The 24833-nt window shown below is 45.9% G+C and overlaps 1 protein-coding gene across 3 annotated transcripts; it reads right to left on the reverse strand.

Annotated features, from left to right (window-relative positions):
* Nucleotides 1-444: 444 nt before the first annotated feature.
* ARSL (arylsulfatase L) lies at nt 445-22996 on the reverse strand. 3 transcript variants are annotated; one of them, XM_034649360.1, is made up of 13 exons: nt 22860-22996; nt 19889-20057; nt 19604-19648; nt 19042-19168; nt 18424-18573; nt 16896-17017; nt 15337-15459; nt 13340-13763; nt 10940-11076; nt 8510-8644; nt 7638-7800; nt 5471-5592; nt 445-1532 (listed from the first exon to the last, which is right to left on the reverse strand). In XM_034649360.1, the coding sequence occupies exons 4-13, from the start codon at nt 19080-19082 to the stop codon at nt 1153-1155; spliced, it is 1797 nt and encodes a 598-aa protein (XP_034505251.1). In that variant the 5' UTR covers nt 19083-19168; nt 19604-19648; nt 19889-20057; nt 22860-22996; the 3' UTR covers nt 445-1152. The 3 variants fall into 3 exon arrangements, with proteins under 3 accessions (XP_034505251.1, XP_002920858.2, XP_034505252.1); XM_002920812.4 differs by lacking the exon at nt 19042-19168 and having other exon boundaries at nt 446-1532; XM_034649361.1 differs by lacking the exons at nt 19042-19168; nt 19889-20057 and having other exon boundaries at nt 446-1532; nt 22860-22986.
* Nucleotides 22997-24833: the final 1837 nt, after the last annotated feature.

The following is a 24833-nucleotide window of genomic DNA, read 5'->3' on the forward strand; positions in this document are numbered from 1 at the left end:
TTACTACGGGCCCAGGACGCCAGTCCCCTTCTCTATGGCCAAGGTGGGGCCCGGGGTCGGATGTGAGCTAGGCTAGTCAGACCCTCACCCACGGGACTTGACATCGCGGGTATACTTGGTGGTCATATCCACGTCCTGGTCCCCATTAGCTGCCCAGAGTTCCTTTTTTCCCTTTCCAACTCAGTTCTGCATTTTGGGGAGATACCCTTGGGAATTAAGGCCTGTCAAAAGCTTGGGGGTTGGGGTAGGTTGCCCTAACACCCTTGGGGGTCTTTCTTGAAAACTCATTTCTGAAGGAGCTGTTGGGAGAAAAGACCTTTTTGCCTTTGAATTGGCAGACCAGTGGTGAGCTCCCATTTCTGGAGAGGACTCCAGAGAAGACCACCCTGTCCACACCTTGATCTCAGACGCCCCCCCCCCCAACCCCAGAGCTTTGAAAGAATAAATTCACGTGGTTAAAGCCGCTGCCTTGGTGGTCCTTTGTTATGGTGGCCTCGGTAGAGTGATAGTGGTGGGGCGTAAGGGTGCCTGTGTGCAGAGAGTGGGAATTGGGTGCAGGGTCTGGAACGAAATCCCCATCCTGCTGGTGTCCCGTCCTGGGCCTCGGTCCTCATGCAGTGACCTCCCCACACAGAGCAGAAGGATACTGAATGCCCAGCACGGCCCCCACGGTCTGGGTTTCCCTAAATCACAGGGAATAAATGCTTGAAAAGAGTTTCAGTTTGAAAGAGTTGGTGCAAACCTCCAAGAGATTCGATGTGGAAAGTAATAAACCTACACGCTTTAAATTGGCCCCCGTCACACCTTTTCAGGGCTAATCATACTTGCTGCTCACCTGGCTTTTGTCTGCAAATCTTTTTGACACAAATACCTTCCCCTGGGATTGTGAACTCCCCTGCAGGTGTGGCTGGTGTCCAGTGATGGAAATCCCCATGCCCAGAGGGGCTCTACTCCCCACTTCCTTGTTGGGGTGCGGCCTGAACAACCCACGGTGTTTGGGTTTACTTGGGGGTGACTGCACGCCACTGCGTCTTCCTTATACCTTTTGTGTTTTGAAGAGCAAAAACTATTCCAGCGACGTAAATGGGCGATTTAACGTCACAGGGAAGTTGTATTTCGACCGGCAAAGATGTGCAGGGACCAGGGACGGAGCTAGTTCTCCCTGGCAGGCAGTGATCCTGGGTCGCCTTCTCGATCACACCAGCACAGGGGGAAGTGACCGCAGCAGGGCTGGAGCCAGGGTCTCCAGATGTTGCCCCACGTGTCCAGCTGCAGACGAACCGGGCTGAGCGTCCGGCGATGGGCTTCCACGGCCCTCGCGATTGTGTCTGTCACCTGATAGAACAAGGGCTCCGTGTCCGGCGTGAGGGCGTGGGCTTCAGCAGGGTCTCTGGACAGGTCGAAGAGCAACGGTGGGTCGTGATGGGCTACGTGGTCCCCGGAGCACGGGCAGACCCCTCTCCCGTAGCAGGCGCCGGCTCCCCCTGGGTGGAACACTGGGGTCCTGTAGTGCACTTTCCATAGTCTTCCTCCTGGGGGAAGGACAAGAATCTCAGGGCACTGACGTGGACAAATGGGACACACAGCTGGAGAGAAGGCCAAGTGCCCATGAAGCGATCATGGATGCACAGATGTGGTCCATCCACACCATGATGGGATTCAGCCATAAAAATAAATGAAGCTCTGAGACCCGCTACCACATGAATCAACCTCAGGAATGGGTTGCTGGGTAAGACAAGCCAGGCACACAAGGCCACGGAGTGTGATCCCATCTGTGTGGGATGTCCACAGCAGGCCAATCCGTAGACCCAGAAAGTACATGAGTGGATGCCAGAGACTGGGGAGGAGAATGGAGATGAGCCCTAATGGGGACAGGGTCTCTTTGGGGGAATGCAATGTTCTGGAACTAGATACAGGGGGTGTTTGCACAACATGGTGAATACGCCAAATGCCCCTAAGCTGTACATTTTAGAAGAGTGAATTTTAGGGGCGCCTGGGTGGCTCAGTCGTTAAGCGTCTGCCTTCGGCTCAGGGCGTGATCCCAGCGTTCTGGGTTCGAGCCCCACATCAGGCTCCTCTGCTGGAAGCCTGCTTCTTCCTCTCCCACTCCCGCTGCTTGTGTTCCCTCTCTCGCTGGCTGTCTCTCTGTCAAATAAATAAATAAAATCTTAAAAAAAAAAAAAAAAGAACAGTGAATTTTACAGTGTGTGAACGATATGCCCTGAATTTGTGTCCCTCCAAAATTCATGTGTTGCAGCCCTGACCCCCAACAGGATGGCACTGGGAGGTGGAGGGTCTGGAAGACTCACAGTCACAAGGACAGAGCCCTCAAGAGTGCAGTGCGTGCCCTTCCAAGAGTCCCGACGGAGCTTGCTTCCCTGGCGTCTCTCCACCATGTGAGGACACAGCAAGAAGTAGCAGCCGACCGCCCAGCAGAAGCGCGTCGGGAACGTCCAGCCCCCAGAACCGGGAGAAGTTAGTTTATTGTTTGTACATCCCCAGTCCCTGGCATTCTGCGAAGACTGAATTACAGCTGGGTGAAGTTGCAAAGGGGTGAATTCCTGGTGTCTTAGGAAGTTCCAGGCAGGATGCTCAGAGGCTTAAAATGGCAACACCTGTTCTCCTGAAGCTTGCTCCAAGGCTCCTGGCAGCTAGCTGGGAAGGCAGCCACAGGAAAACATCAATGGGAAAAGGAAGGGAGGGAGGGAAGAAGGAAGAAAGGACAGAGGAAGGGAGTAGCAAGCTAGAGCAAACCACCTCCAGCCTCTGGGAGGGCACCAGACCGAGCTCTGCCTTAGGAAGGAACTTTGAAAGAATGGAAGGAAGAAACATGGAGGTCCCTGCACCAGGGACCTGGAGCTGGGTCATGCCAGCTGCACAACTTGCCCTCCCCGGCTTCCTGCTCTTTGGGAGGGAGGTCCCCACACCCATCCTTTGTATCCCCCCTGCCAGGGCGGTGAGTCTGCGAAAGCCATGTGTGTAACCGGAGGGTAGACAGCAGGATTCTGGTGGGACTGCCTCCTCCAGGAGCAGCTCCAGAGGCGAAAAGACCACGAAGCAGGAACAGATACGGGTCAGGATCAGGGCTGCTCCTGGTATCTGAGAAGCAAGGCCCTGTGCACCTAGCATGTATGTGCAAAGAAAGGCATGCCTCCCTCCTTCCTACACCCGCCTGAGTCCTGGTTCCTGGGGCTGGCACCACTGTGTTTTGGCGTGTATAGACATGCAGCCTGTGATTAAAATCTCTGGCTTCTGTCCACCTCTGAACACTTGTGGTGACCTAGCAGCTCCCTGCGTGCTCACCTGTGACCTGGGGACAGCCATCGTCATCTGCCATTGTTTCCAGGGTGAAATGAAATACTGTCCATCACCTGCTCATTAAAGGTCACTCATTGCTGTAATAATTCAGCAAATGTACTGAGCACAAAGAGAAGACAAAGTCTCAGTGAAGGGAAACAGGCCAGACAGTGGTAAACACACAGAAATAAGAGAACTGTGAAGTGTGGAAGGTGATGGTGGAGGTGTGAGTGTGTGGGGAGCAGGGGTGCACTGTGGGGAGATTCATTTGGGTCAAGAAGGCCTTGCTGAGAAGGTAATATTGCATTTGAACATCAAGAATGAGCCAGTCGCATGGAGATCCAGTCCCCTCATGAGTGTTCTCAGAGATGGGGAGAGGACAGGTCATAGTACAAGGAGGAGTTTAGAGGAATTTGTTCTGATGTATGTGCAGCGGGTGGTGTTGGGATGGTTTTCAGCAGGGGGCTAAGTGGATTATGTGTGTAGCATAAACAGTGGATCCGTGAACACAAGTTAGAGTGCCACTGAAGAGGCTTGGGCAGTGGGAATACACTCCCCACCTACTCCCCTTGAAAAATATAAGTATTTGCCCAATGACTGAGAGATGAGAGATTATGGGGGTAGCCACAATGTAAAAGAACAGATTTGAACACTGGACCCAGTTATTCGTGCTGCCAGGCATACATGTCTGTAGATTAGGCTGTTAAATGAAATGACAGGTTTTTTTTTTTTTTAAAGATTTTATTTATTTATCTGACAGAGAGAGAGACAGCCAGCGAGAGAGGGAACACAAGCAGGGGGAGTGGGAGAGGAAGAAGCAGGCTCATAGCGGAGGAGCCTGATGTGGGACTCGATCCCAGAACACGGGGATCATGCCCTGAGCAGAAGGCAGACACTTAACGACTGCACCACCCAGGCGCCCCTGAAATGACAGTTTTTAGAAAACCCTCCGAAAGGGAAGGAAATGTGTGATATGTAATTTAAAAAAATGTAGCAATAAAAACCATACCAGATTACAATAATATTGAAAAGAATGGATGAAAAGGGGGGACATTTAAAGACAAAAAGATCTATGGTAACTTCCTCAAATAAAGGAGATCCTAAGAGGTATTCCTTCACTCTTGATTCAGACAGCTAGACACTTCTGAAGAATGATTTTGAGGAATAGAAAGATAAGAGTTAAATCACAAGAAGAATACAGGCCTTCCCAAACACTGAAGGAAAAAAAAAGAATCACAAAACCTATGCAATCACAAATTCACAAATCCAATCAATCTGTAAGGCAAATCCAAAAGAGAGGAGAAAATGTCAGGAAACGGCAGAATAATAGGGAAATAAGAATGCAGAAAAGTCACTCAAAGAGGTGAAACTCTTATCAGAAGACAAAGGTAGCAACAGAAATCAGTTGTGTATAAAATTTAACAACAGTTCTTGAGTAAGTGCAAGAAAAGAAAACGGTGCAAAAAGTGCAAAAAAAGAAAAATAATCCCTAAAAACAAAATACCTCTGAGAATGCCAGTTAGGCCAAGATGGACAGTAGATACATAAAAACATGGAGGCAATTAAAATACAATGAAATTACTTGGGACAGGAACAATATGCTTGATGAAATGCACACTTTTTAAACAAGAAGATTAACTGGAAGGACACAGCATGTTTCAGGTGGGAAAATCTGATATTGTAAAGATAACCAATCTTCTCCCTGAGCTAATTTACCCATGGGATGCAAAGCCAATTCAGATTGCCCTCGGATTTAAAAAAAAAAAATCTTCCAAATGGTTTTACAGTTCTTTTAAAAGCCCAGGAAATTCTGAAATGCAAAAATTATTCAGTATGAACATTGCAGCTTATCTCACAAAGTTATGATTATCACAAGGATGAAATCATGTCATTGAGTTAAGGTGGTTGAGATGGGAGCGGGGGGGAACCAGTGTCGATTAAGGGCACAGGCTTTCAAGGTGAGAGGCAGACCAGAACACTCACGGACAGGAAAGCCATATGAAAATCCCCTAAGCAATGGTAATATGGTGATAAGGAGATTGACGGCTTGCATCAGGAAGGATGTTGCTGGTGTCAGGGGAAGATAATGCCAAGAAAGAGAGAAAAGGGCTAGTGTGATGCAGAGCCATGGGAGTTGAAGCCAAGATATGACTCGGTCACCCAGATTACTCACCGTCCCGTTGGTGCCAGCGGACCGCGTGCAGTGAATTCTCACAGTAATGCAGCAGGAACTCATGGTCTGAGTGCTGCGCTGTCCCCAGCAGCAAGGGCAGCAGGTCCCGGCCATCAATCACCCTGCAGACAGGAGCACAGGGGCTCAGAGATGCTGCAAGCGTGCACGGAAGGCATGCTCGTGCCTTAGCAAGCTTACGGAAGCATTGGAACAGTCACCTCCGTTATTCGTCTACAAACATCGCCTTTGGCTTAAAGATCACCAAGGATCCAACATGCTCAGCTTAAGTAATTACCTGCCCGACCTTATTACGAACGCATGCCTAAGCAGACGATTCAGGGAAATGCCTTTTTGGTTTTATAGTGTATTGGGCTCTAAGCCACTCTAGCACCCAGTGCGCTCTCCATCAACACTGGGTATCATTTCCCTGTCTGCAGAGCGCCCTGCCTCGGCAGCCCCTCCCCCATCCCAGCCTGCCTTGTCCTCCTCCCCCTTCCCTTCCTTGTCTTCTTCAGTTTCCAAGATCCAGCTCCATTCCCACTCAGGATGGAGGTTTCTTGGGATTCCACTTCCATTTTCTCCACCCTTCTTAGGAGAAAGCCTAAATCCACCACTTGTGATTTGCAGGGATGGCCCTGAGCATTTCACGCCCCAGGGACGTGGTCCATTTGCAGGATCCTGTCTGTCAAATGTAAATCATCAGTACTGAGGGTAGATTTTGACAGATACTATCAACTTAGAAAAGCCATAAAAAGGGGATCTTTTTCTCTAAGTTGACAGATGTTCTTTATCAAGGTAGAGAATTCAGAACCCCAAGGACATCTTACTTAGAGTTACTAGTTACCATGAAAAATGAAATAAAAGAATCTATCAGTCTATATGTCTACATATGTGTGTGTATAGATATATAATTACACCTCCAAATATATATATTCATATACACATAGACACGTGTAGCTTTATGTGTCGTGCGTGTATACATCCAACACTATATGGCTATATTTATTTTACCTTCCAGTGCAACAGCACATTTGCAATATACATGTCAGACAAATTTTTATTTTTAAAGCAAATAATACATTATACATTAATTTAAAAATTAGCACCCAATTAGGAAAAAATAATCAACCACAGATATATTTAGTGCAAGAAAAGAAAAAACAGGAGATGTTAAGGTATGAAATAGTCAACCTCTCTAAGGATAAAACAGTGAAAATTATAGTATACCCATATGTCTATTCGTATGGACACATATGAGTAATTTATATATATGTGTATATATATTATATGTACGGAATTTATTTTAGTTCTGTTATGCTTTACAATAGACGTCTCACATACGGCTGGTAGTGATTCCTAAGGAACAACTGGACAAAATACATCAAGAGATTTACCTATAAACGGTCATACTCTTTCACTCGGGGATTCACCTTCTAAGGAATTCTTACTAAGGCGGTAATTATGATAGGCAGTAACATGACAAGAGAGTACTTTTTTTAAGTCAAGGCTAATGCCCACATATAAGGGGATGGTGGAAAGAAAATAACATGAAGGCATTAAGTTTTGGGGTCTATGCACAAAAATTTCTAAATATATATATATTTGCATAAATATATACAACAAATGGAAAATATATCTAAATGATTTTTCTGAACTACTTACCTAGACAGATCTAGATAGATCAAGATAGAGATCTAAATAAATGATATGTATCATACAATTGTAATTGTATGAGAATCACAGATTTATTGTTACATGATTGCATAATAATCATGATTATACGATTATATACATATTATCAAATTCTGAAAAAATTTTATTTTCTATTTCCCCCAAAATATTCTATAATTTTTAAGACAGAGGAAAATTGCAATCTATGTGAAAGCTCTACCACGAAAAGGCATTTCCTGTGATGAGTTGTTAGATATTTCAATGACCACCAAAATGAAATGACTCCACTTAAGAATCAGGAGAAGGAAAATGGACATTCTATGTATAACATGAAGCAGACAGCTGACCCCAGTAGCTAACAGCAGGGAGCCTAGAGTGCTTTTCCAGAGACTCGTTTCATGGATGTGTTATGCAATTCCAAAAGTGACAATGACATTTCACATATGTGTTTGTATGCAAAATTGAGTTGTTTGGGTTTCCTTGGGCTGTTCTGTACCTGTCCTGGGGCACCTCACCGCCCCCCAGCTGGACCACGGTGGGGAAAACATCCATCAGGCTGGTGGGCTCGTGGATCACTCGGCCGGCCGGCAGCACCCCAGGCCACCGGAAGATCCCTGGGACGCGGATCCCACCTTCCCAGCCCCCCATCCCTTTGCCACCTGTATGTAAACATGAACAGAAAAGAATGTGATTGTGCCATGTTTTTTTTGGCAGTGTGTTTTACAATATTTGGGGTACACCCAATAATGATACGTCTGTAGTTGATCGAATTTCAGTTTGAGTATGATGTGGCCACCACGGTTCCCACTCTCCTTGGATGCATTGCCTAACCCCTGAGTCCATCGCTTGAAGAATGCATAATCAAAATGTGGTCCATCCATACAATGGAAGATTATTCAGCCATGGAAAGGAAGGAAGCACTAACTCCTGCCACATGGAAAACATCATGCTCAGTGAAGCTAGCCACTTGCTAGAGACCACATACTGCATGATTCCACTGACATGAAATGGTTACAATAGGGAAATATACAGAGGCTGAAATAAGTTGGTAGTCACCAGGGGCTGGGCATGGGGGGAACCAGGGAATGATTGCAAACGGGGACCGAGTTTCTTTTTTGAGGAGATGACCATGTTCTGCAAGTAAGTGGTGGTGACGGTTGCGCAATTCGGTGGCTATGCCAAAAACCACTGCATTGGGCACAAGAAAAAAATCAAGTGGGAGCATGACAAATTATAATTTCTACCCTGAATAGAAAAGCGGTAGTCCCTGGTGACTCTCTTGAGGTGGATGGTCCCATTCCATGGGGAGGGCTGGGAACTGTACGGCGGGGATAAAGACCATACACCAGGATCTGGTCATCTCTCTACCTTTGTAGATTCCATTCCAGCCTCCATATTGGTGGTTTCTCAGTTGAGCCTCTAACGATCCCCCATGATCCGATGTAAAATAAACGAGGGTGCTATTGGTCACACCTTCCATATCCAAAGTATCAAGGATCTGCCCTGCAAAGAACACATGGATTTGAGAGGATCAAAATGGAAAATTATCTTAAACCAAAGCTCAGCATCTTGGACCTCTCCGTGAGAATGAGCCTTTAGTGTTCGTAACGGCAGTAACTAGCAGTAGAATCGTGCTATCCTGAGTACCACTGACCCAAGGTTCATATACGCCCCACTCTGTTTCCAAAAAGTTTTAGGCAAGCTACAGGGTATAGAGTACATAGGACAAAACAGCAAAAACCTTAAAAGGAGGCAAAAGAACAGTATAGAGTCAACCATACTTCAATTAAACAAAGGGAAAGAGGGAAAAAAAAGGAAAGAGGTCAAGAGCGTCTAGGAAAAAGGCGGACAATGGCATTGGTGATGTATGTCCATCAGTGAAGGATAGTTTACAACCGTGGTTCCAAGTTTCTTATAGTTACGTCAAAGGGAAACCGTATGGTTGATGCAATTCATCATGACTATGAGATTTTTTTTTTAATTGGACGGGAAGAATCATATTATTTTGTTTCTAACAGGAGACAAAACTTTCAATCTACTTTCGTGAGGACCCGGTGTTGGGAAAGTTGACTATGTTCTCAAACAGATCCTATTATTGGATAGCTTTTACTCCTACCTTATGTGTGTCTTTATATTTAAACAGTAGTCTTTTGGGTTGGGTCTTGCTTTTTTCTACAGTCTGCATTTCCTGCATTTTCGCTGGTTTGGTTGAGCACAATGAAGACAATTGTCCATTCGCTTAGCTTGAAATGAACTATGTCGCTATTTTTTCTCTTTCTTTGCTCCATCCATCGTTCAGCCATTTCTTTGTCTTCAGTTGCTTTGTTTGGGACACAGATTTAAAATCTGTGGGTCTATGAAATCCCCCTCCTTTAATTAATAGATTTTCTTTTATTTTTTTAGAACAGCTTTAGGTTTTATAGATAAGCCGAGTCGTAGTGCCAACAATGAGCCAATACTGATAAGCTGTTATTGACTAAAGTCTGTAGTTTCTATGGTGGTTTACTCTTCCTGTTGTACATTCTAAGGGGTTTTGACAAATGCATAATGCCATGTATCCAGCATTATAGCATCAGAAAATAGTTTCTCTGTCCTAAAAATCACCTATCTTCCACCTATCTTCGCCAGGACAATGATTTTCATTAAAAAAATTATCACACCGTGGCTTGATTGACTTTGAAACTGGAACACAAAGGCACTGAAGCCATAGGGAAGATTCTTGAACTGTGTCTTAAGAGTTCCTTACCTTGATGGACTTAGGGAGTTCTTAACTCTGTACTGTAAATTTCAGACCTTATCATTCAACATGTATTTGATTCCATATATCTGCCCATGTATTCATTTAAAAGATTTTCCCTCAAGTTGTGGCATGGTGAAATCTGTTTTAAACACTCAAGATTTGACATCACATCAAATAGCCTGTATTTTCCAGTGATTCTTTATCTTTTCCACACAAGTACTGTAGAGGCATTGATGAGTGAGTCTGTCCTGAAGCCCCACTGGGGACGTGATGTGACATCTATCTTTGTCTACATGTCTCCCAACCTCCAGCATTTTCCCTAACAATTCACTCAACTGATGCATTTTTCTCCAAGGTGACATTTTCAATGGATTTTTTTTTTAAAGATTTTATTTATTTATTTATTCGACAGAGATAGAGACAGCCAGCAGAGAGGGAACACAAGCAGGGGGAGTGGGAGAGGAAGAAGCAGGCTTCTAGTGGAGGAGCCTGATGTGGGGCTCGATCCCAGAACGCTGGGATCACGCCCTGAGCCAAAGGCAGATGTTTAATGACTGCGCCACCCATTTTTTAAAAATATGTTTTGCTTAAAATCTCTGAGTCCCATTATGCTGCAGCTCCTAGCCCTCTCTGTCCACCACCATGTCAACCTAAGGGCACCCAAGTCCTTGCTTGAGACTCAGGGGAGCGGCTGTGTCCATATCCATGTACCCACTGAAGCAATGTGCACTCTGTCATGCCAGGCATCATTCCAAACCGAGGGGATGCACAGGGAGAACAGAGCGAGACAATCCCACCCATGGGGATTTTAATCTATGTTCTCCTGGGGAAAAACCAAAACCCAACCCACCTAAGACAGTGTGATGAGCAGAAAGAAAGCAAACCCAGTGAGGAAAAGACTATACTCGCTTACACCCTTCGTGTTCAATGAGATGGCACTATTCACACTTCCTCTTCCCGCTTCAAGCTGGGTTAATCTCACCTCATTCTGAATGTCCTTTCCTCCCGCTGTTTTAGAAGGGGCACCTGTCCTGTTTTCACCGGGAAAAGGCACTTACCCAGCATCCAGTCCATCTCTTCCGTGTTATCCCCGTACAGCCCGTGCATGCTCTTCCCGCGGAACGTCTCCGTCGTGATCAGAGGGGTGTGCACGTGTAGAAAGGAGACAAAGAGGAGGAAAGGTCTGTGCTTGTTTCTGAAAATAAGGAACAGTGACTGGAGTTAGTTTTACGTAAAGCGCAGATTGAGGTCCTAGAGACGCAAACTGCGGATCTAGATTGGGCTGTCCTTAAACAAGTGTATCTGCTACTGTTCAACGTGATGACTTCACCCTTCTAAGTCTGTTGAAAGATTCACACTGATATTATACATATTTTTTCCTGAATTTTATCAATGTATAACTCTACATACTGCTGGCTAGTGAAGCTAAGACAGAACAGGCAAATGTCTGATCTGACACTAATTTCAGTTAGTTCAGTCTGTGTTCCCACCTCGAACCTTAGGGTATAGAATAAAGCGATATTGCATATTTGGTTTTCTTTTTCATTGCTCTCAAGCAACAAAGTTTAGGATATGACACGGTTATTTTAAAACACCCTTTGAAAATGATGCGTATTAGGTTATTAATTTCAATTTGATTGTGCCCCATCTAGGTGGTGCCGCAACTGTCCCTCTCTCCATCTGATCCCTATGGTCCAGTCTGTGTCCTTCAAGTACAGAAACAAAGGTGAACATCCTTGACTTACTTAGGACACATTAGGCTCACCCATTGTAATTTGCAAGCTGTGGTTGACCCTTGAACAATGCAGGTTTGAACTGTGTTCAAACTTACATGTGCATTTTTTAAAAATATGCAGTACAGTGCTATAAATGTATTTTCCTTACGATTTCCTTAATAATGTTTTCTTTTCTCTAGCCCATTTTACTGTAAGAATTCAGTATTTAACATACAAACTATGTGTTGATTGACTGCTTATGTTATCAGTAAGACTTCCAGTCAACAACAGGCAATTAACAGTTAAATGTCGGGGGAGTCAAAGTCATGTGAGTTTCAACAGCACAGGGTGTCAGTGACCCCAAGACCCCCATGTTGCTCAAGGGTCAACTGTAATTATCAGCATCATTTCTGACCCATGTTAGGCAATTCCATGAAAAGAATGTTCTGGAACATGATCACAACCACATCACCACCAGTTGAATCAGGGTTCAATGGTATCTCCCGCTTTAAGGAACACTTGGGGAACATGGAACTGCCCCTGTGTGCTGTAGCTTTATATCGTGCCTGTCTTGGCTCTGACACAGTTAAGTCCCTTTGTTATTCAAATTTACATTTAGGATAGAGTTAGCAACAGGACAACTTAGTTCTGAGGATAGAGTTTTTAAAATATTTAGAATTTATTGTAAATCTCCAGCTAATTCAGTTTGTTTTGTTAGCTCAATATGGCCCGTGGTGATTATGGGGTGCTTACGTAATGGGACTAGCTCCAAGTAGGAGGGGACAGCAGCGAATTTCAACTGACCCGTCACCTGTTTCAATGGGCACAATCAAGTTGGGCTCAACTGAACATCATCTCTGACACATTCTGCCAAATATATCTTTCTGGCCCAGGATGATTTCACCATTCCTATCTCCATTACAGAAAGAAAGTGGAAAGACTTTTCGAAATGCATTTTCAATGTGGTTTTGATTTGAATTTCCCTGATGGCTAATGATTTTGAACATTTTTTCATGTGTCTGTTAGCCATTTATGTCTTCATTGGAAAAGTGTCTGTTCATATCTTCTGCCCAGTTTTTGATTTGATTATTTGTTTCTCGTGTATTGAGTTTGAGAAGTTCTTTGTAGATCTTGGATACTAGTCTTTGGAGTGTCATTTGCAAATATCTTCTCCCATTCCATGGGCTGCCTCTTAGTTTTTTTGGCTGTTTCCTTGGCTGTGGATTAAAAAGATGTGGTCCATATATACGATGGAATATTACTCAGCCATCAGAAAGAACGATTACACAACATTTGCAGCAACATGGACAGGACTGGAGGAGATTATGCTAAGTGAAATAAGTCAAGCAGAGAAAGACAATTATCATATGGTTTCACTCATTTATGGACATAAGAAATAACAGGGAGATCGGCAGGAGAAGGAAGGGAAGAATGAAGGGAGGGTAAACAGAAGGGGGGATGAACCATGAGAGACTGTGGACTCTGGGAAACAAACTGAGGGTTTCAGAGGGGAAGGGTGTGGGGGATTGGGATAGGCCGATGATGGGTATTAAGGAGGGCACATACTGCATGTTGCACTGGGTGTTATACGCAAATAATGAATCATGGAACATTACATCAAAAACTAAGGATATACTGTATGGTGACTAACATAACATAATAAAAAATTATTATAAAAAAAAAAGAAACGCATTTTCATCATGGACCAGAGCTCTAGGATGAAGCTAACTCTTTGACACTCACCTTTGGACAAAGGACGAGACCTCTTTGAGAATAAGAGAGGTTGTCCTTTGAAAGTGCATGGGCTGCTCAGTGATGGTGTGGTTCCTCATCAGAAAGCAGTCTGCATGAACAATCAGGACCCCCACGAAATAGGAGGTCATGAAGAACAAGAAGGCTGCCGTGGTTAACCAGATGACTGGAGTCCACGAGCCCGATGTCAGGCGGGTGAGTTTCCCAGCGGTGAGTGTCAGGGCAGCGAAGGCCATGATTTGGAAGCAGACGTTGAGTTTGTGCTCCATGCCTGCACGCTTCTCTGACAGTTCCCAGTGGACGCAGTCTCCCATCATGGAAAATGGCATTCCGTAGAAATGGTCAAATCCGTGGTTGAGTGGGTGGTGGCAGTGATCGCTGGAAGAGTCACAGTTGAGACCCAGATGCCATTTTCCTGAAAGGCATAAAGGATGCCCATGTGACAGCTACCTGATCATTGGTTAGTAAAGTGTTGCACGCTTGCCCCATCCCAGCTGCTCTGCTGCGTGCAGGAGCAGGGGAGGGAGGTACAGGGGCATAGGTAGTGTTCACTGCTATTTCAACCACAACCTGGCTTCACTGTTACAGGGGAATGAGGACCTGTGCGGCACCATTTCATGGTATGTTGTTTCCTGAGCTGCTGAAACAAATTACTGTAAACATGGTTGCTTAAAACCGTAAGAATTTAAGCTCCCACAGTTCTAAGGCCAGAAGTCCAGAATCAAGGGGTGACAAGGCCATGCTCCCTTCTGTAGGCTCCTGGGAGGATCCTTCCTGCCTCTTCTAGCTTCTGGGGGCTCCAAGCATTCCTTGACTTGTGGTCATATCCCTCCCATCCCTCTGTGGCCACATTGCCTTCTCCCCTTCTGTGTCATATATCCCTCTTCATCTCTCTTAAAAGGACTCTTTTCTTTGCATATAAAGCCCACCTGGGTAATTCACGATCATCTCCTCAAGATCTTTAATTTAATCACATCTGCAAAGACCCTTTTCCCATATAAGGTACTATTTTTTAGCTTCCAGCGTGTACGGCATGATATCTTTGGTGGCCATTATTCAGTCTACTGTAGCTGACTTTGCAAAGGTCTGGGGCAGAGCAGTACAGAAGCCACAGAGTGCTTACATTGTTCTAGAGAACAACCTTCTGTACTCAGGGTGGGTAAAAGATTCCCCGACTTTGGAATTGTCCCTCTCTTTGTTAAACCACTGTCATGGGGGTCAGGGTCATGGTAGGGGATTGGTTCCATAGAGCCAGCTTTCAAGTTCAATCAATGGCACATGCTTAACTTCTCTACTGTCACTCCTAGAGTTGACAGAGACCTGTGTGTCTTCCCACCACCCCAAATGGCGTCTCTCATCCAGAAAACCTCACGCAATTTTCCAAGGAGAACAGTCCCATGAGAATAGACTTCTGTCTCAGAAAACTGATAATGAGCCTATCGGACTTGCTATTCGGTGGATCAGCTAGTCTTGCTGTTCATGCTCAGTACATGGCCCCGTTATAAAGATTATCAGTACCACACCACAACGGCAGTGTCAGCTGGTCCCCCGTCAAGAAACTACCAGCCTTAATTGTACTTCATTCTACACATGACATGGTTTGTTGACATCCAGAAAAATAAGCATGCTATTTATGGAAGCACAGAGGGAAGTATTAAGCCCTGCAGCCACATTTCTGTGCAGAATTAAGGAACCGCATCATGGAAATGGTTGGTAATTTGTTGACATTGGAAAAAATTTTCCTTTTTTTTTTTTAAATCATGCTGCATCAGCAAATACTATGAAATGTCAGGTGTTTCATTAAGCTGATATATCTTAGCATCTACTGTGCACTAGGCAGTCTGGGTAGTGAGGTCATTCCCGCATTCACGGGGTTTTCCATCCAGTGGAAAATCCCACTGCATCAAGCCATTTCATTTCCAAGCTTTTTGGTTGAACACACTCTCCATATAAAGGAAATGTGCTTAATACTTAAAAAATATACGTACCTATTAGCCCAGTGGCATAGCCTCTGTCTTTTAATATTTTTGCGAAAGTTGTCTCATTGGTCGGGAGCCCTCCAGGTACTCCAGTCCACTGGAGAACACGATAACCATTGCTGGAAACCATACCTTTAGGGAACCATTTTCAAAGAAACGTTACCATCACACATCGACACTAATCATTATTATTAATTTTTCATTTAAAATAGGCGGTGAAAAATTAATTGAAAACTTAGAAGACGTGTTGTTCTGTTCTGTGAAGGTGATAAACACAAAGAGAATTAAGTGAAAAAGGAAAGAAAACTAAAAATGGTTTTATAATTTCACCAAACTCTTGATATAATCTAGGGATTCTCAACTTGTCCGTACTTTGGAATCATTTGGGAAGATCCAAAAAATTCTGAAACCTGGTTGTCAGTCCAGAGGTTGTGATTTTATTTTATTTTATCTTATTTTAAGATTCTATTTATTTGTTTGTTTTAGGGAGAGAGAGCAAGAGTGCAAGCTGGGGGAAGGGCAGAGGAGGGAGGGAGAGGGAGAGAATGTCAAGCAGACTCCAGGCTGAACGTGGAGCCCAATGCCGGGCTCAATCTCACAACCCTGAGATCACGACCTGAGCTGAAGCCAAGAGTTGGACGCTTAGCCAACTGAGCCAATCAGGTGCCCCCCAGAGACTGTGATTTTAGTTGGTTGGGGGCAGAATTGGGGATTTGGAATGGTTGCAAGGTGTCCCAGATGAGCCGTATGTGCTAACAAACTAGGGAGCCATGGATATAAGTCACACTGACCCTGACATACCCAAGGCATCTACTTGAGTGTTTAAAAATGTAGATTAAATATTTGTCCAAAGCTCTGCAGTATACGGCCAAGAACCACTGACTTAGAAGATGCTCTGTGCCTCCTAGACCACTTTGATGAATGCAGGTCAGTCTTCCTAGACAAGTTCTACCTGGTTCCAAGAGTGAACATATCTCCTCGATCATCGTTTGGGAACTTGGAGAATTCTTTCTGAGATTTTCCAAAACTTTGAGCATGCATCTGGTTCAGAAGACCAGTGGAACATAAATTTATGTTAGCCAGGATTCCTTCTTCCCTGGGGGCATGAGAAGGTGCCAGGGACCCATACACATGAGGGTCTGCGAGAGTCAGTTTGGTGTGTCACATGGCCAGGCCAGTCCCCAGTTATTCAAACACTAGTCCACTAGTTCAGGTGTTTCACTGAACGTCTTGCAAGATTTGGTTAACATCTACTATCAATTGGCTTTAGCTAAAGGAGATAACCCTTGATTTGGAGGTTCCTTATCTTTAGGGCCAAAGGGCAGAAGGACTCCAAAGACATCACACAGACTTTCAGACTTCTGGTCTACTGCCTACTCAATCCCTTTGCCCGTGTCACCTCATTATCTACAGGGCTCTATGGCTCTTAGTGACTCTACTCTGATGGTAGCAATATGGAGGGCTTAGATTATTCTCTCCCCACTAGCAGTGGAGCCACGCTTTAATACCTCTAAAACAGGTTGTGTGCTCTTCTCCAGAGCCACAGTTAGACATGAAGGAGGACAAACCTGATCGGAGAGGGTATCTGCCCGTTAGGAAAGCAGCCCTGCTCGGGGTGCACACTGACGCAGCTGCCACGTGCTGGGTGAGCATCACACCGTCCTCTGCAAGGCGGTCAATATTTGGAGTCCTACAGAGGGAAACACGAACAGTGTTATTCCTCAACAAACAAACACATAGGTTTCTACAAGCATACCTACGTATTTAATAGAAATTTAGTCCATCAATGTCCACAATAGCCATACTACGGAAAGAGCCCAGATGTCCATCGACAAATGAATGGATGTGGTTCGTATATACAATGGAATACTACTCAGCCATCAGAAAAAATGAAATCTTGCCATTTGCAATGACATGGGTGGAACTAGAGGGTACTATGCTAAGTGAAATAAGTCAATCAGAGAAAGACAATTATCGTATGATCTCACTCATGTGGAATTTAGGAAATAAAACAGAGATGAACCTAGGGGAAGGAAGGGAAAAATAAAACAAGATGAAATCAGAGAGGGAGACAAACCATAAGAGACTCTTAAGTATAGGAAACAGACTGACGGTTGCTAGAGGGGAGAGGAATGGGAGATGGGGGTTGGGGTAACTGCGTGATGCACGTTAAGGAGGGCACATGATGGGATGAGCACTGGGTGTTACGTAAGACTGAGGAAGCACAGCGTTCTACTTCTGAAACCAATAATACATTCTATGTTAATTAACTGAATTTGAACTTTAAAAAAAGAAAGAAAATCGACCCATCATCATTTAACACATCAAGGTGTTCTTGGGAATGACCAAAAGGCAGTGGCAAGAACTGCAAATGTCATCCGTACCACTGAAGACACATAAACTCGACTCAATATTGTCTAGTAAGTTTCTGCAGCATGCTACTGGTACGGAGATGCGCCTCATGGGAAATCCAGGATCGAGAGCCTGGTGCGTCTTCTCCCGTGGGACTCACAGTTCTGATCGGAACATTGGACCTCACGGCACCAATGTATTGTAGTCTGTACGTGAGGGGGGGTTCAGATGGAGGTTCATGGTGTTGCCTGAGCTGGGTCCCCAAGGGCAATTCGAATGTGATCAAGGCGATGGGGTGAGCTCATTCTAAGAGAGATGGGCCAGCAATGACAGATGAGCATGTCATATCTGGTGATGACGGGGCCACGGGTTTGTCCATTGGAAGCAGGGCTTTTCAGGAGGGAGCACCGAAGTGATGCATGAGTGGGTGGACTTGGGCTGATGGGTGAAAATGCAGCATGAGTAAACTCAGGTTTTTGACTCTGATGCAACGCCAAAGATTTTTTCAAACATTGTCCGTCATGGACTGTGCACATGGAAACCACGTCTAAAAGTGAAGTGACGCGTCACAGGCAGGATGATCTGAGCTGGGGTTAGCACTGGGGTGGGAAGAAGGAAGGGTTAGGGGGCGTGAAAGGAAGTGCGTGCAGAGTCCTGTTGGAGTTTGGATGGCACATATGAACAGTTAGGTCCATTGTCGGTGGTTCTCATCGGATGCCAGATCAGCGGCTCTCGGATCCTTGCCTGATGCTGTTGTTGCCATAGCAGCCAATGTCGCCAATGCCGAAATCGTCCGCCATCAGAAGAAGGATGTTTGGACGTGCACCAGATAAATCCCCACAAGCCGAGGGCCTCACACCCAGAAGCACGCCGACCGTCACAGCCAGCCAGCTCCTGAAAGACAAGGTGCCCGTGAACGCTTAACATTGCTTCCCGTGTCATGTACGCGACTTCTGTAAATGGGACTTTTTCAGGCGTGTCAGCATTTTAGGGGACCTTGATATTAGCATCCCATTGCAGAGGAGTTTGAATACATTCTTAGGCACTTGATTCTTTTTTTTTTCTTAGATGAAAACGACTCACGCTCTTGATGGTTTTATTTCAATTGTAAACATTTTTTTTTTTGAAGCCCTGGGGTCTGTTGTTAGGTGATCATACCCATGATTAAGAAAAACCCTTATTTGGTTTCTTTTTATGCATGGATCAGGTCCCCAGAACAGTGACAGCTCCTTCCCTTTACCCCTTCTCGATTTTTCCTTAAATAAGTAAACTGTGTTGAACTTGGGTATTTGTGATGCTTTGTAGACAGTTAAGCCACCGACCAGAGCAAGACAGAGATGAAAACCCAGGGCAAGGGCTTACCAATGCCAGCTGGTGATTCTGAGTCTATTAAAAGTCTCCATATATTCCAGCAGGAATGTGACTGACTTTTTTCACTCAAGGATACCTGATGGGAAGTGATGGAGGTTCCAGCCCAGAGCAGAGACACCTGGTGGTGGCATATCAGGAGAAAGAATTGCCATGGGACTTGGTGGCTTTCCCACCATCATCACTCCCATAGCCGTGGCATTCGTGGAGCCCTTTATATATATGTGTATATATATATGGCACAAGCATACACAGCAGGACAAGAGTGTTGCAATCCCCAGTGCCATGGAATAAAGATGGGATCTGAAGTTTGCAATATGGGCTCCCTGGAAAAGCAGACAACTGGGTTTGGGGAGAGTGAAACAGAATTCCTTCAGAGGCTCCTGGATGGGGAAGAGTGGATCACTGATAGGAATCCTGAGTCCCGCGATCACTCCCCCAGGTGCACCATCAGTGACTAGGGGAGCAAGCCCACTCCGTAGATCCTGACAAAGGGACAAAAAGAAACATAGAAGCAGGAACAGAAGATCCAAGATTGCATGTAATCTAGTCTTACCAAGAGTGCTCCAGAGGTAACATGTTCTTTCCTGCCTTTTATCTCCTGGAAGAAATAAAGAGGTCTATCATAACAAAGGCAGCAAGTACGCACTAATTCTGTGTATAAAATACTAAGTACCTGAGGAAAGGGAGACTTTGATTTTCTCTGATGCTATCAATGAAACCTTAAAACAACGACCGAAAACTCATAAAGAGAATGGTCTTCCCCATTGAAAAGGCTTTTAAAATGCTGAACACCATGTTAAGAAAGTAGGACGTGTGTCTATTGAGGGCCAGACGCTACCTATTTGGGGCTTTTCTGTGCAGGTGGTCCTCGTGGCGACTATTCTGCTTAGCAGCCTGTGACGTGGCAGCTGCCGTGGACAGTACACATAGATGACTGGGTGTTGCTGTCTTCCACTGAAGCCTTATTTACAGATCAGGTGAGGTTTGCCCCCAAGAACCATAGATTCCTGATTTTTGATACAGAAGGTAGAAAGGAAAGAAAATGCAACATTAAGCAATACAATTATTGACTTGAAATGATCTACAATACTTGTATTTTTTAAAAATTTTTACTTGCCATAAATACAGATAACAAAATTTACCATCATAACCATTTTTAAGTGCAAAGCTCGGTGGCATTGAGCATATTCACTCCGCTGTGCAACCATCGCCACCATCCCCCTCCGGGTATTTCTCATCTGTCCCAACTGAAACTCTGGCCCCATTCATTAAATACGAACTCCCCATCCCACCCACCAGCCCCTGGCTCAGACATTAAGGCAAAGCCGACTTTGGATTTCTGTGGGTCAATGACCTTGACCTGGCTTGGCCCTTGCAGTGACCTGGAATCCCTACTCATGGGTTCTTTGAAGAGATCTTGGCTTCCACGGTGGGGGACTTCTGCGTCTGGGGAGCATCCAGCCCTCCTATGAGCACCACCCTGCCCCATGGGAGCTGCTCCCTGGGAAGGGCCAACCGGCTCCATGTCTTTCCAATGCAGCCCAACCTTTCTGCATCCTTCACGTTCTGTGGACCTCAGTCCTTGGCCACAGGTGGTGCGGGGTTCTTTGCAAGCTCCCTGACCATCTCAGGTGATTTCTCACACCTTTGCACATGACAGTGGAAGGACAGGGCAATGAGCCTGTGGTCCACAAGATGGCTGTTACGTGCAGCTGGGACAGGGCAAAGCTTGTGCAGAAAAAGATCCCACGGGATAGGTTCCTTTGTGGGCCGTATGTGGACACAGCATCCACAGCAGAGACGTTTTCAAGTGCCATATAGGCTGATGGTTTCCACCCCCGGGCAAAGTCTAGCACCAAGCCATGGCTGTTAATTTGCTTTACTCATTTCCAGGAAGGATTTTAGTGAGTGTGATCCACCTAGCTCAGTCCACATGTTTGTTTTGCTTTTGGAGGGTAAGTGATATCCCGTCTTGTGCTATGTGCTTTTTCTATCATCCAAAGTGTTTAGTTGACATCGGGGCTCACTCTTGGTGGTGCTCATTCTATGGGTTTGGACAAACATTATAATGACATGGAACCTCCATTATGGCATCCTGCAGAGTGGGTTCACTGTCCTAAAAATCCTCTGTGCTGCCCCTGTCCATCCCTCCCCACCCCCAAGCCCCAGCAACCACTGATCTTTTACTATCTCCAGAAGTTTGCCTTTTCCAGAAAGTCCTAGAGTCAGAAGTGCATAGGGTGTGCGTTGTTGGTGAAGCCGTTCCACTCCTCTGACGGAGAGCCAGAGTGTCGGGGATTCTGTCCACCTGGCTTGCTTTTACAGGTAGACGGTCTGGACAGTGTGTCTCAGAGTGAGCAGAGGAGGGAAGCCGGAAATGCTTTCTTCTCATACTATCCACATGCAACCTACCCTTAGTTTGGACCAGCTTATGACTTCTTTGGGCTACAAGTCTTAAATCATGACCTCTTAGGGGGTCTGTATAAATATTTTCATTTGTGTGTATTTATAAATTTCATAATATATTATACATTATATGGTAATATACGTAGGCGTACAACATATGGTCGTATTTAAAAATATGAAATATCTGCTATAGGATAAAGTAGACATGGCCGTTATGTGCAGCTGGGACAGGAATTTTATCTATTTCTACCTAAAATTTTGTGGGTTTTTTGCCAGAAAAAGCGTATTAGGGGAGGCTTCTGACTTTTCTGGGAAAGGTGGCTGGTTATGTCTGTTATATCTGGTTATAGTTGAGACTCTGTATCTGGCAGTCAATCATAATTGAAAAGTCATATGCGGTTTCCTTACACCAAATCTTGGCCTACCTTCTAAATGATATCTTCATGATATATATATATATATATTTTTTTTTTTTTTGCAGTGACCTCAGCAGTTTACAGAATGCTCATACTTTGCTTCAGATTGTCTTTCTGTTAGCAGAGAAAACTTTAAGAAAACACAGCAGAGGAGAAAAGCAGACAAGAGCATGGTTGTTCCCAGGGGCTGGGGTGGGGGAGTGGGGGAGGTGAGGTTTAAGGGACAAAGTTGGAACCAGAAGACAAGAAAGTTCTGGCGATCGAATGCACAACATGGCGCTCATACGAATGGCACTCCAAGTCCCTCGTAGACCAGATCTTAATCTTTCTCCAAGCCAAAAAGGCGTGGTAACATGTGACACCTGGAGGTATTAGCCAGAGCCAGTGTGGTAATCACAAAGCGATTTCTGCACGTATCAAATGCGCACACGTTGTATCCGTCAAACCAGACAATGTCATCGGTCAGGTGGACCTCAGCTTTTAAAAAAAGATAAGGAAAGTGCGGTGCAACCGGTAATGTAGGCTTTAACTCTCTTCCAGGCGGGGACGAGATTGCACGCCAGCTTCCTGGCTGTCTTCCACCCCCAGGGCAGCAAGCCTGCCTTGGCCACTTGGCCCGAGCCCTGTTCCCAAATCTAGCTGAGTTCCCAATCTCCACGATCCCTTCCACGTCCTTTCCACATGCTCTGAGACCTGTAGGAATCCAGGATTTTTCCATGTGCCCCCGCCTCTGGATTATGTTTTAAGTGTGTTCCAATCTGCATTGCTTTTTGAAATCGCCCCAGGGAAGGGGAGGTGGAAACGTGTCACTAATGTGTTTGCTTTCATTTCTTTTTTCTTTTTACAAAATTGCTTTTAAAAGATTGCTAGAGACCGCCTCTGAGGACGCTGTGTGCCCTGCACGGCGGCGTGCTGTTTGGGACAGCTGCCCAGCATCCCTGGACGTGTCGGGACCACCCTGCCAGGAGACCCCAGAGAGCTGCTTACCTGGATGGCTGGAGGCTGGAGGTTGGAGGTTGGGGGCGAGGGGCTGGTCGTGCAAGGCAGGGAACGGCCTCTCCTTGCCTGTTTGCCGGGCCGGAGGCACTCACCGGCTGCCAGTCCCCAGGCCTGCTCAGGCCCTGCACGCATGTGCACAGATCACTCTTCAAAGCCACAGCAAGGAGGTGGCAGAAACCAAGTTCGGTTGTCCAGAGAATGGACAGGGCAGTCGCTGGCGACTGTGTGCTATGGTATTCCCTGGATTCTACAGAGACCGTCTGTTACAAAACGGAACCCTCCCAGAAGGAGCCCGGAGCGCTCCTGCTGAGAACAGTGACTCATTCATTCCCGAGGAGGTGGAAACCTTCCTGACCTTTGTTCAACTCAGAGGGGTATTTGCTGGCTGTGCGCCAAAGTGGGAAAGCGGTCGCCTTAAAAAATGCCTCTTGAACAGTCCTTAAATTTTGTAGCTTTTCTCCCCCCTACCCCCAACCTCTGGCATCTGCCTCGGAAATTGAACAAAAAGGGAACAGAAAACAGTTCTGCTTCCATCAGCAAGCACCATCCTACGGAATTAGCTTTGCACCTTCCTAACCCTGTAACTGTGATTTCCTTCTGGGTTTTATGCCATATTTGTTTGTTTGTTTGTTTTCTATTCACAAGGGAGCATGTTCCTTCCTCGGGTGGCAGGAGGCCGATTTCAGGCAAACGTGATACTTTCCAAAGACTTTTCAGAATAAGAGCTTTCTGAACACTCCCTGGGAGTGGAATCCTATCAAAGGATCCATCCTCGAAGCCCCGCCTGTGTCTTTTTTTTTTTTTTTTTTTTGCTCTTGGCCGCCCGAGCATGGCCGGGTTGTGATTTGAGGCTCATGCTTGGCAGACGACTGTCTTACAGCCTCACAGCTTCAAAAATTCTTTCTGATTTTCACAAATCAAAGGGAGGAGGGTAGGCGCCATGTCCACAGGAATACCTGGCGCTCTGTGGCAGGTCTGCTGGGTGATGCTGGTAAGGAAAGAAGACAGCCGGATTCCTTCTGTGGTTTTTACCCAGCGTCAAGTAAGAGAAGGCAGGTCTCTGGGATCTAACTCGGAATTCCCAGCTGACCTAAGGTTGTGGAGACTGCATTCTTGGCCATGGCCCTATTGACATTTCGGGACCAGGAACTTCTCTTCTGTAGGGGCGGCCCTGTGCATTGCAGGGTGTTACAGGCGTCTCTGGTCTGCACCCACCAGATGGCACTAGCATGCACCCCACCCTGGGGTGGAGATAACCCACAATGCCTGCAGACATTGCTAAACGTGGCTTGGGGGCAAGACCTCGCAGTTGAGGGCCCCGGTGACAAAGCATCTCACAGATGGCTGGCACGTCCGCGTTCACCATCTGACCACCGGCTGTCAGAGTCCTGCAGGGCACGTGGCACAAGGAGGCTCTGAACCCAGACCTACAGCTTCTCACTCCTTCTCGTGGGAGCTGGGGGTTCTTCGTACCTGAGAAATCCAGGAACAAAGCCCTCGGCTACTTTTTACAGTACGCGTCCTGGGTTGAGCCTCTCCCGAGAATCCTGTTTTTCTGCTGCCCTGAAACCAGGTCATTGTGTGTTTGGGTTTTGAGTCGTTTGGGGGCTCTAAGAGGACATGTGACTGTGTGTCTAAATAGCGTTCATGAATTCCTGCCAGGGTGAGTTCTAATTCGGTCTGGGTCCCCCTCCCCCACCGGGACCTTGGGCTTCTACTGTATTTGCTGTATGCCTCACAGCTGTGGAGTCGTATTTTATAGTCTGCAACAGCGGCCCAGACATCACACGGAGGGTGCAGAATTGCCTTAAAGGCACAACATGCTCACCAGGGAGAAGGGTCTGTTTGCTGAGATTGCATTGCAGGGGGAGGGCTTGGAGGACCCCAGGATTAGAATGTCCTTGAAGCATGACCTCCTTGCAAGGCTGGCTGCTTGCTTGTAGCTCCAGAAGTTATGGAGCC

Source organism: Ailuropoda melanoleuca, chromosome X, assembly GCF_002007445.2.
Source record: "Ailuropoda melanoleuca isolate Jingjing chromosome X, ASM200744v2, whole genome shotgun sequence".
Taxonomy (NCBI): domain Eukaryota; kingdom Metazoa; phylum Chordata; class Mammalia; order Carnivora; family Ursidae; genus Ailuropoda; species Ailuropoda melanoleuca.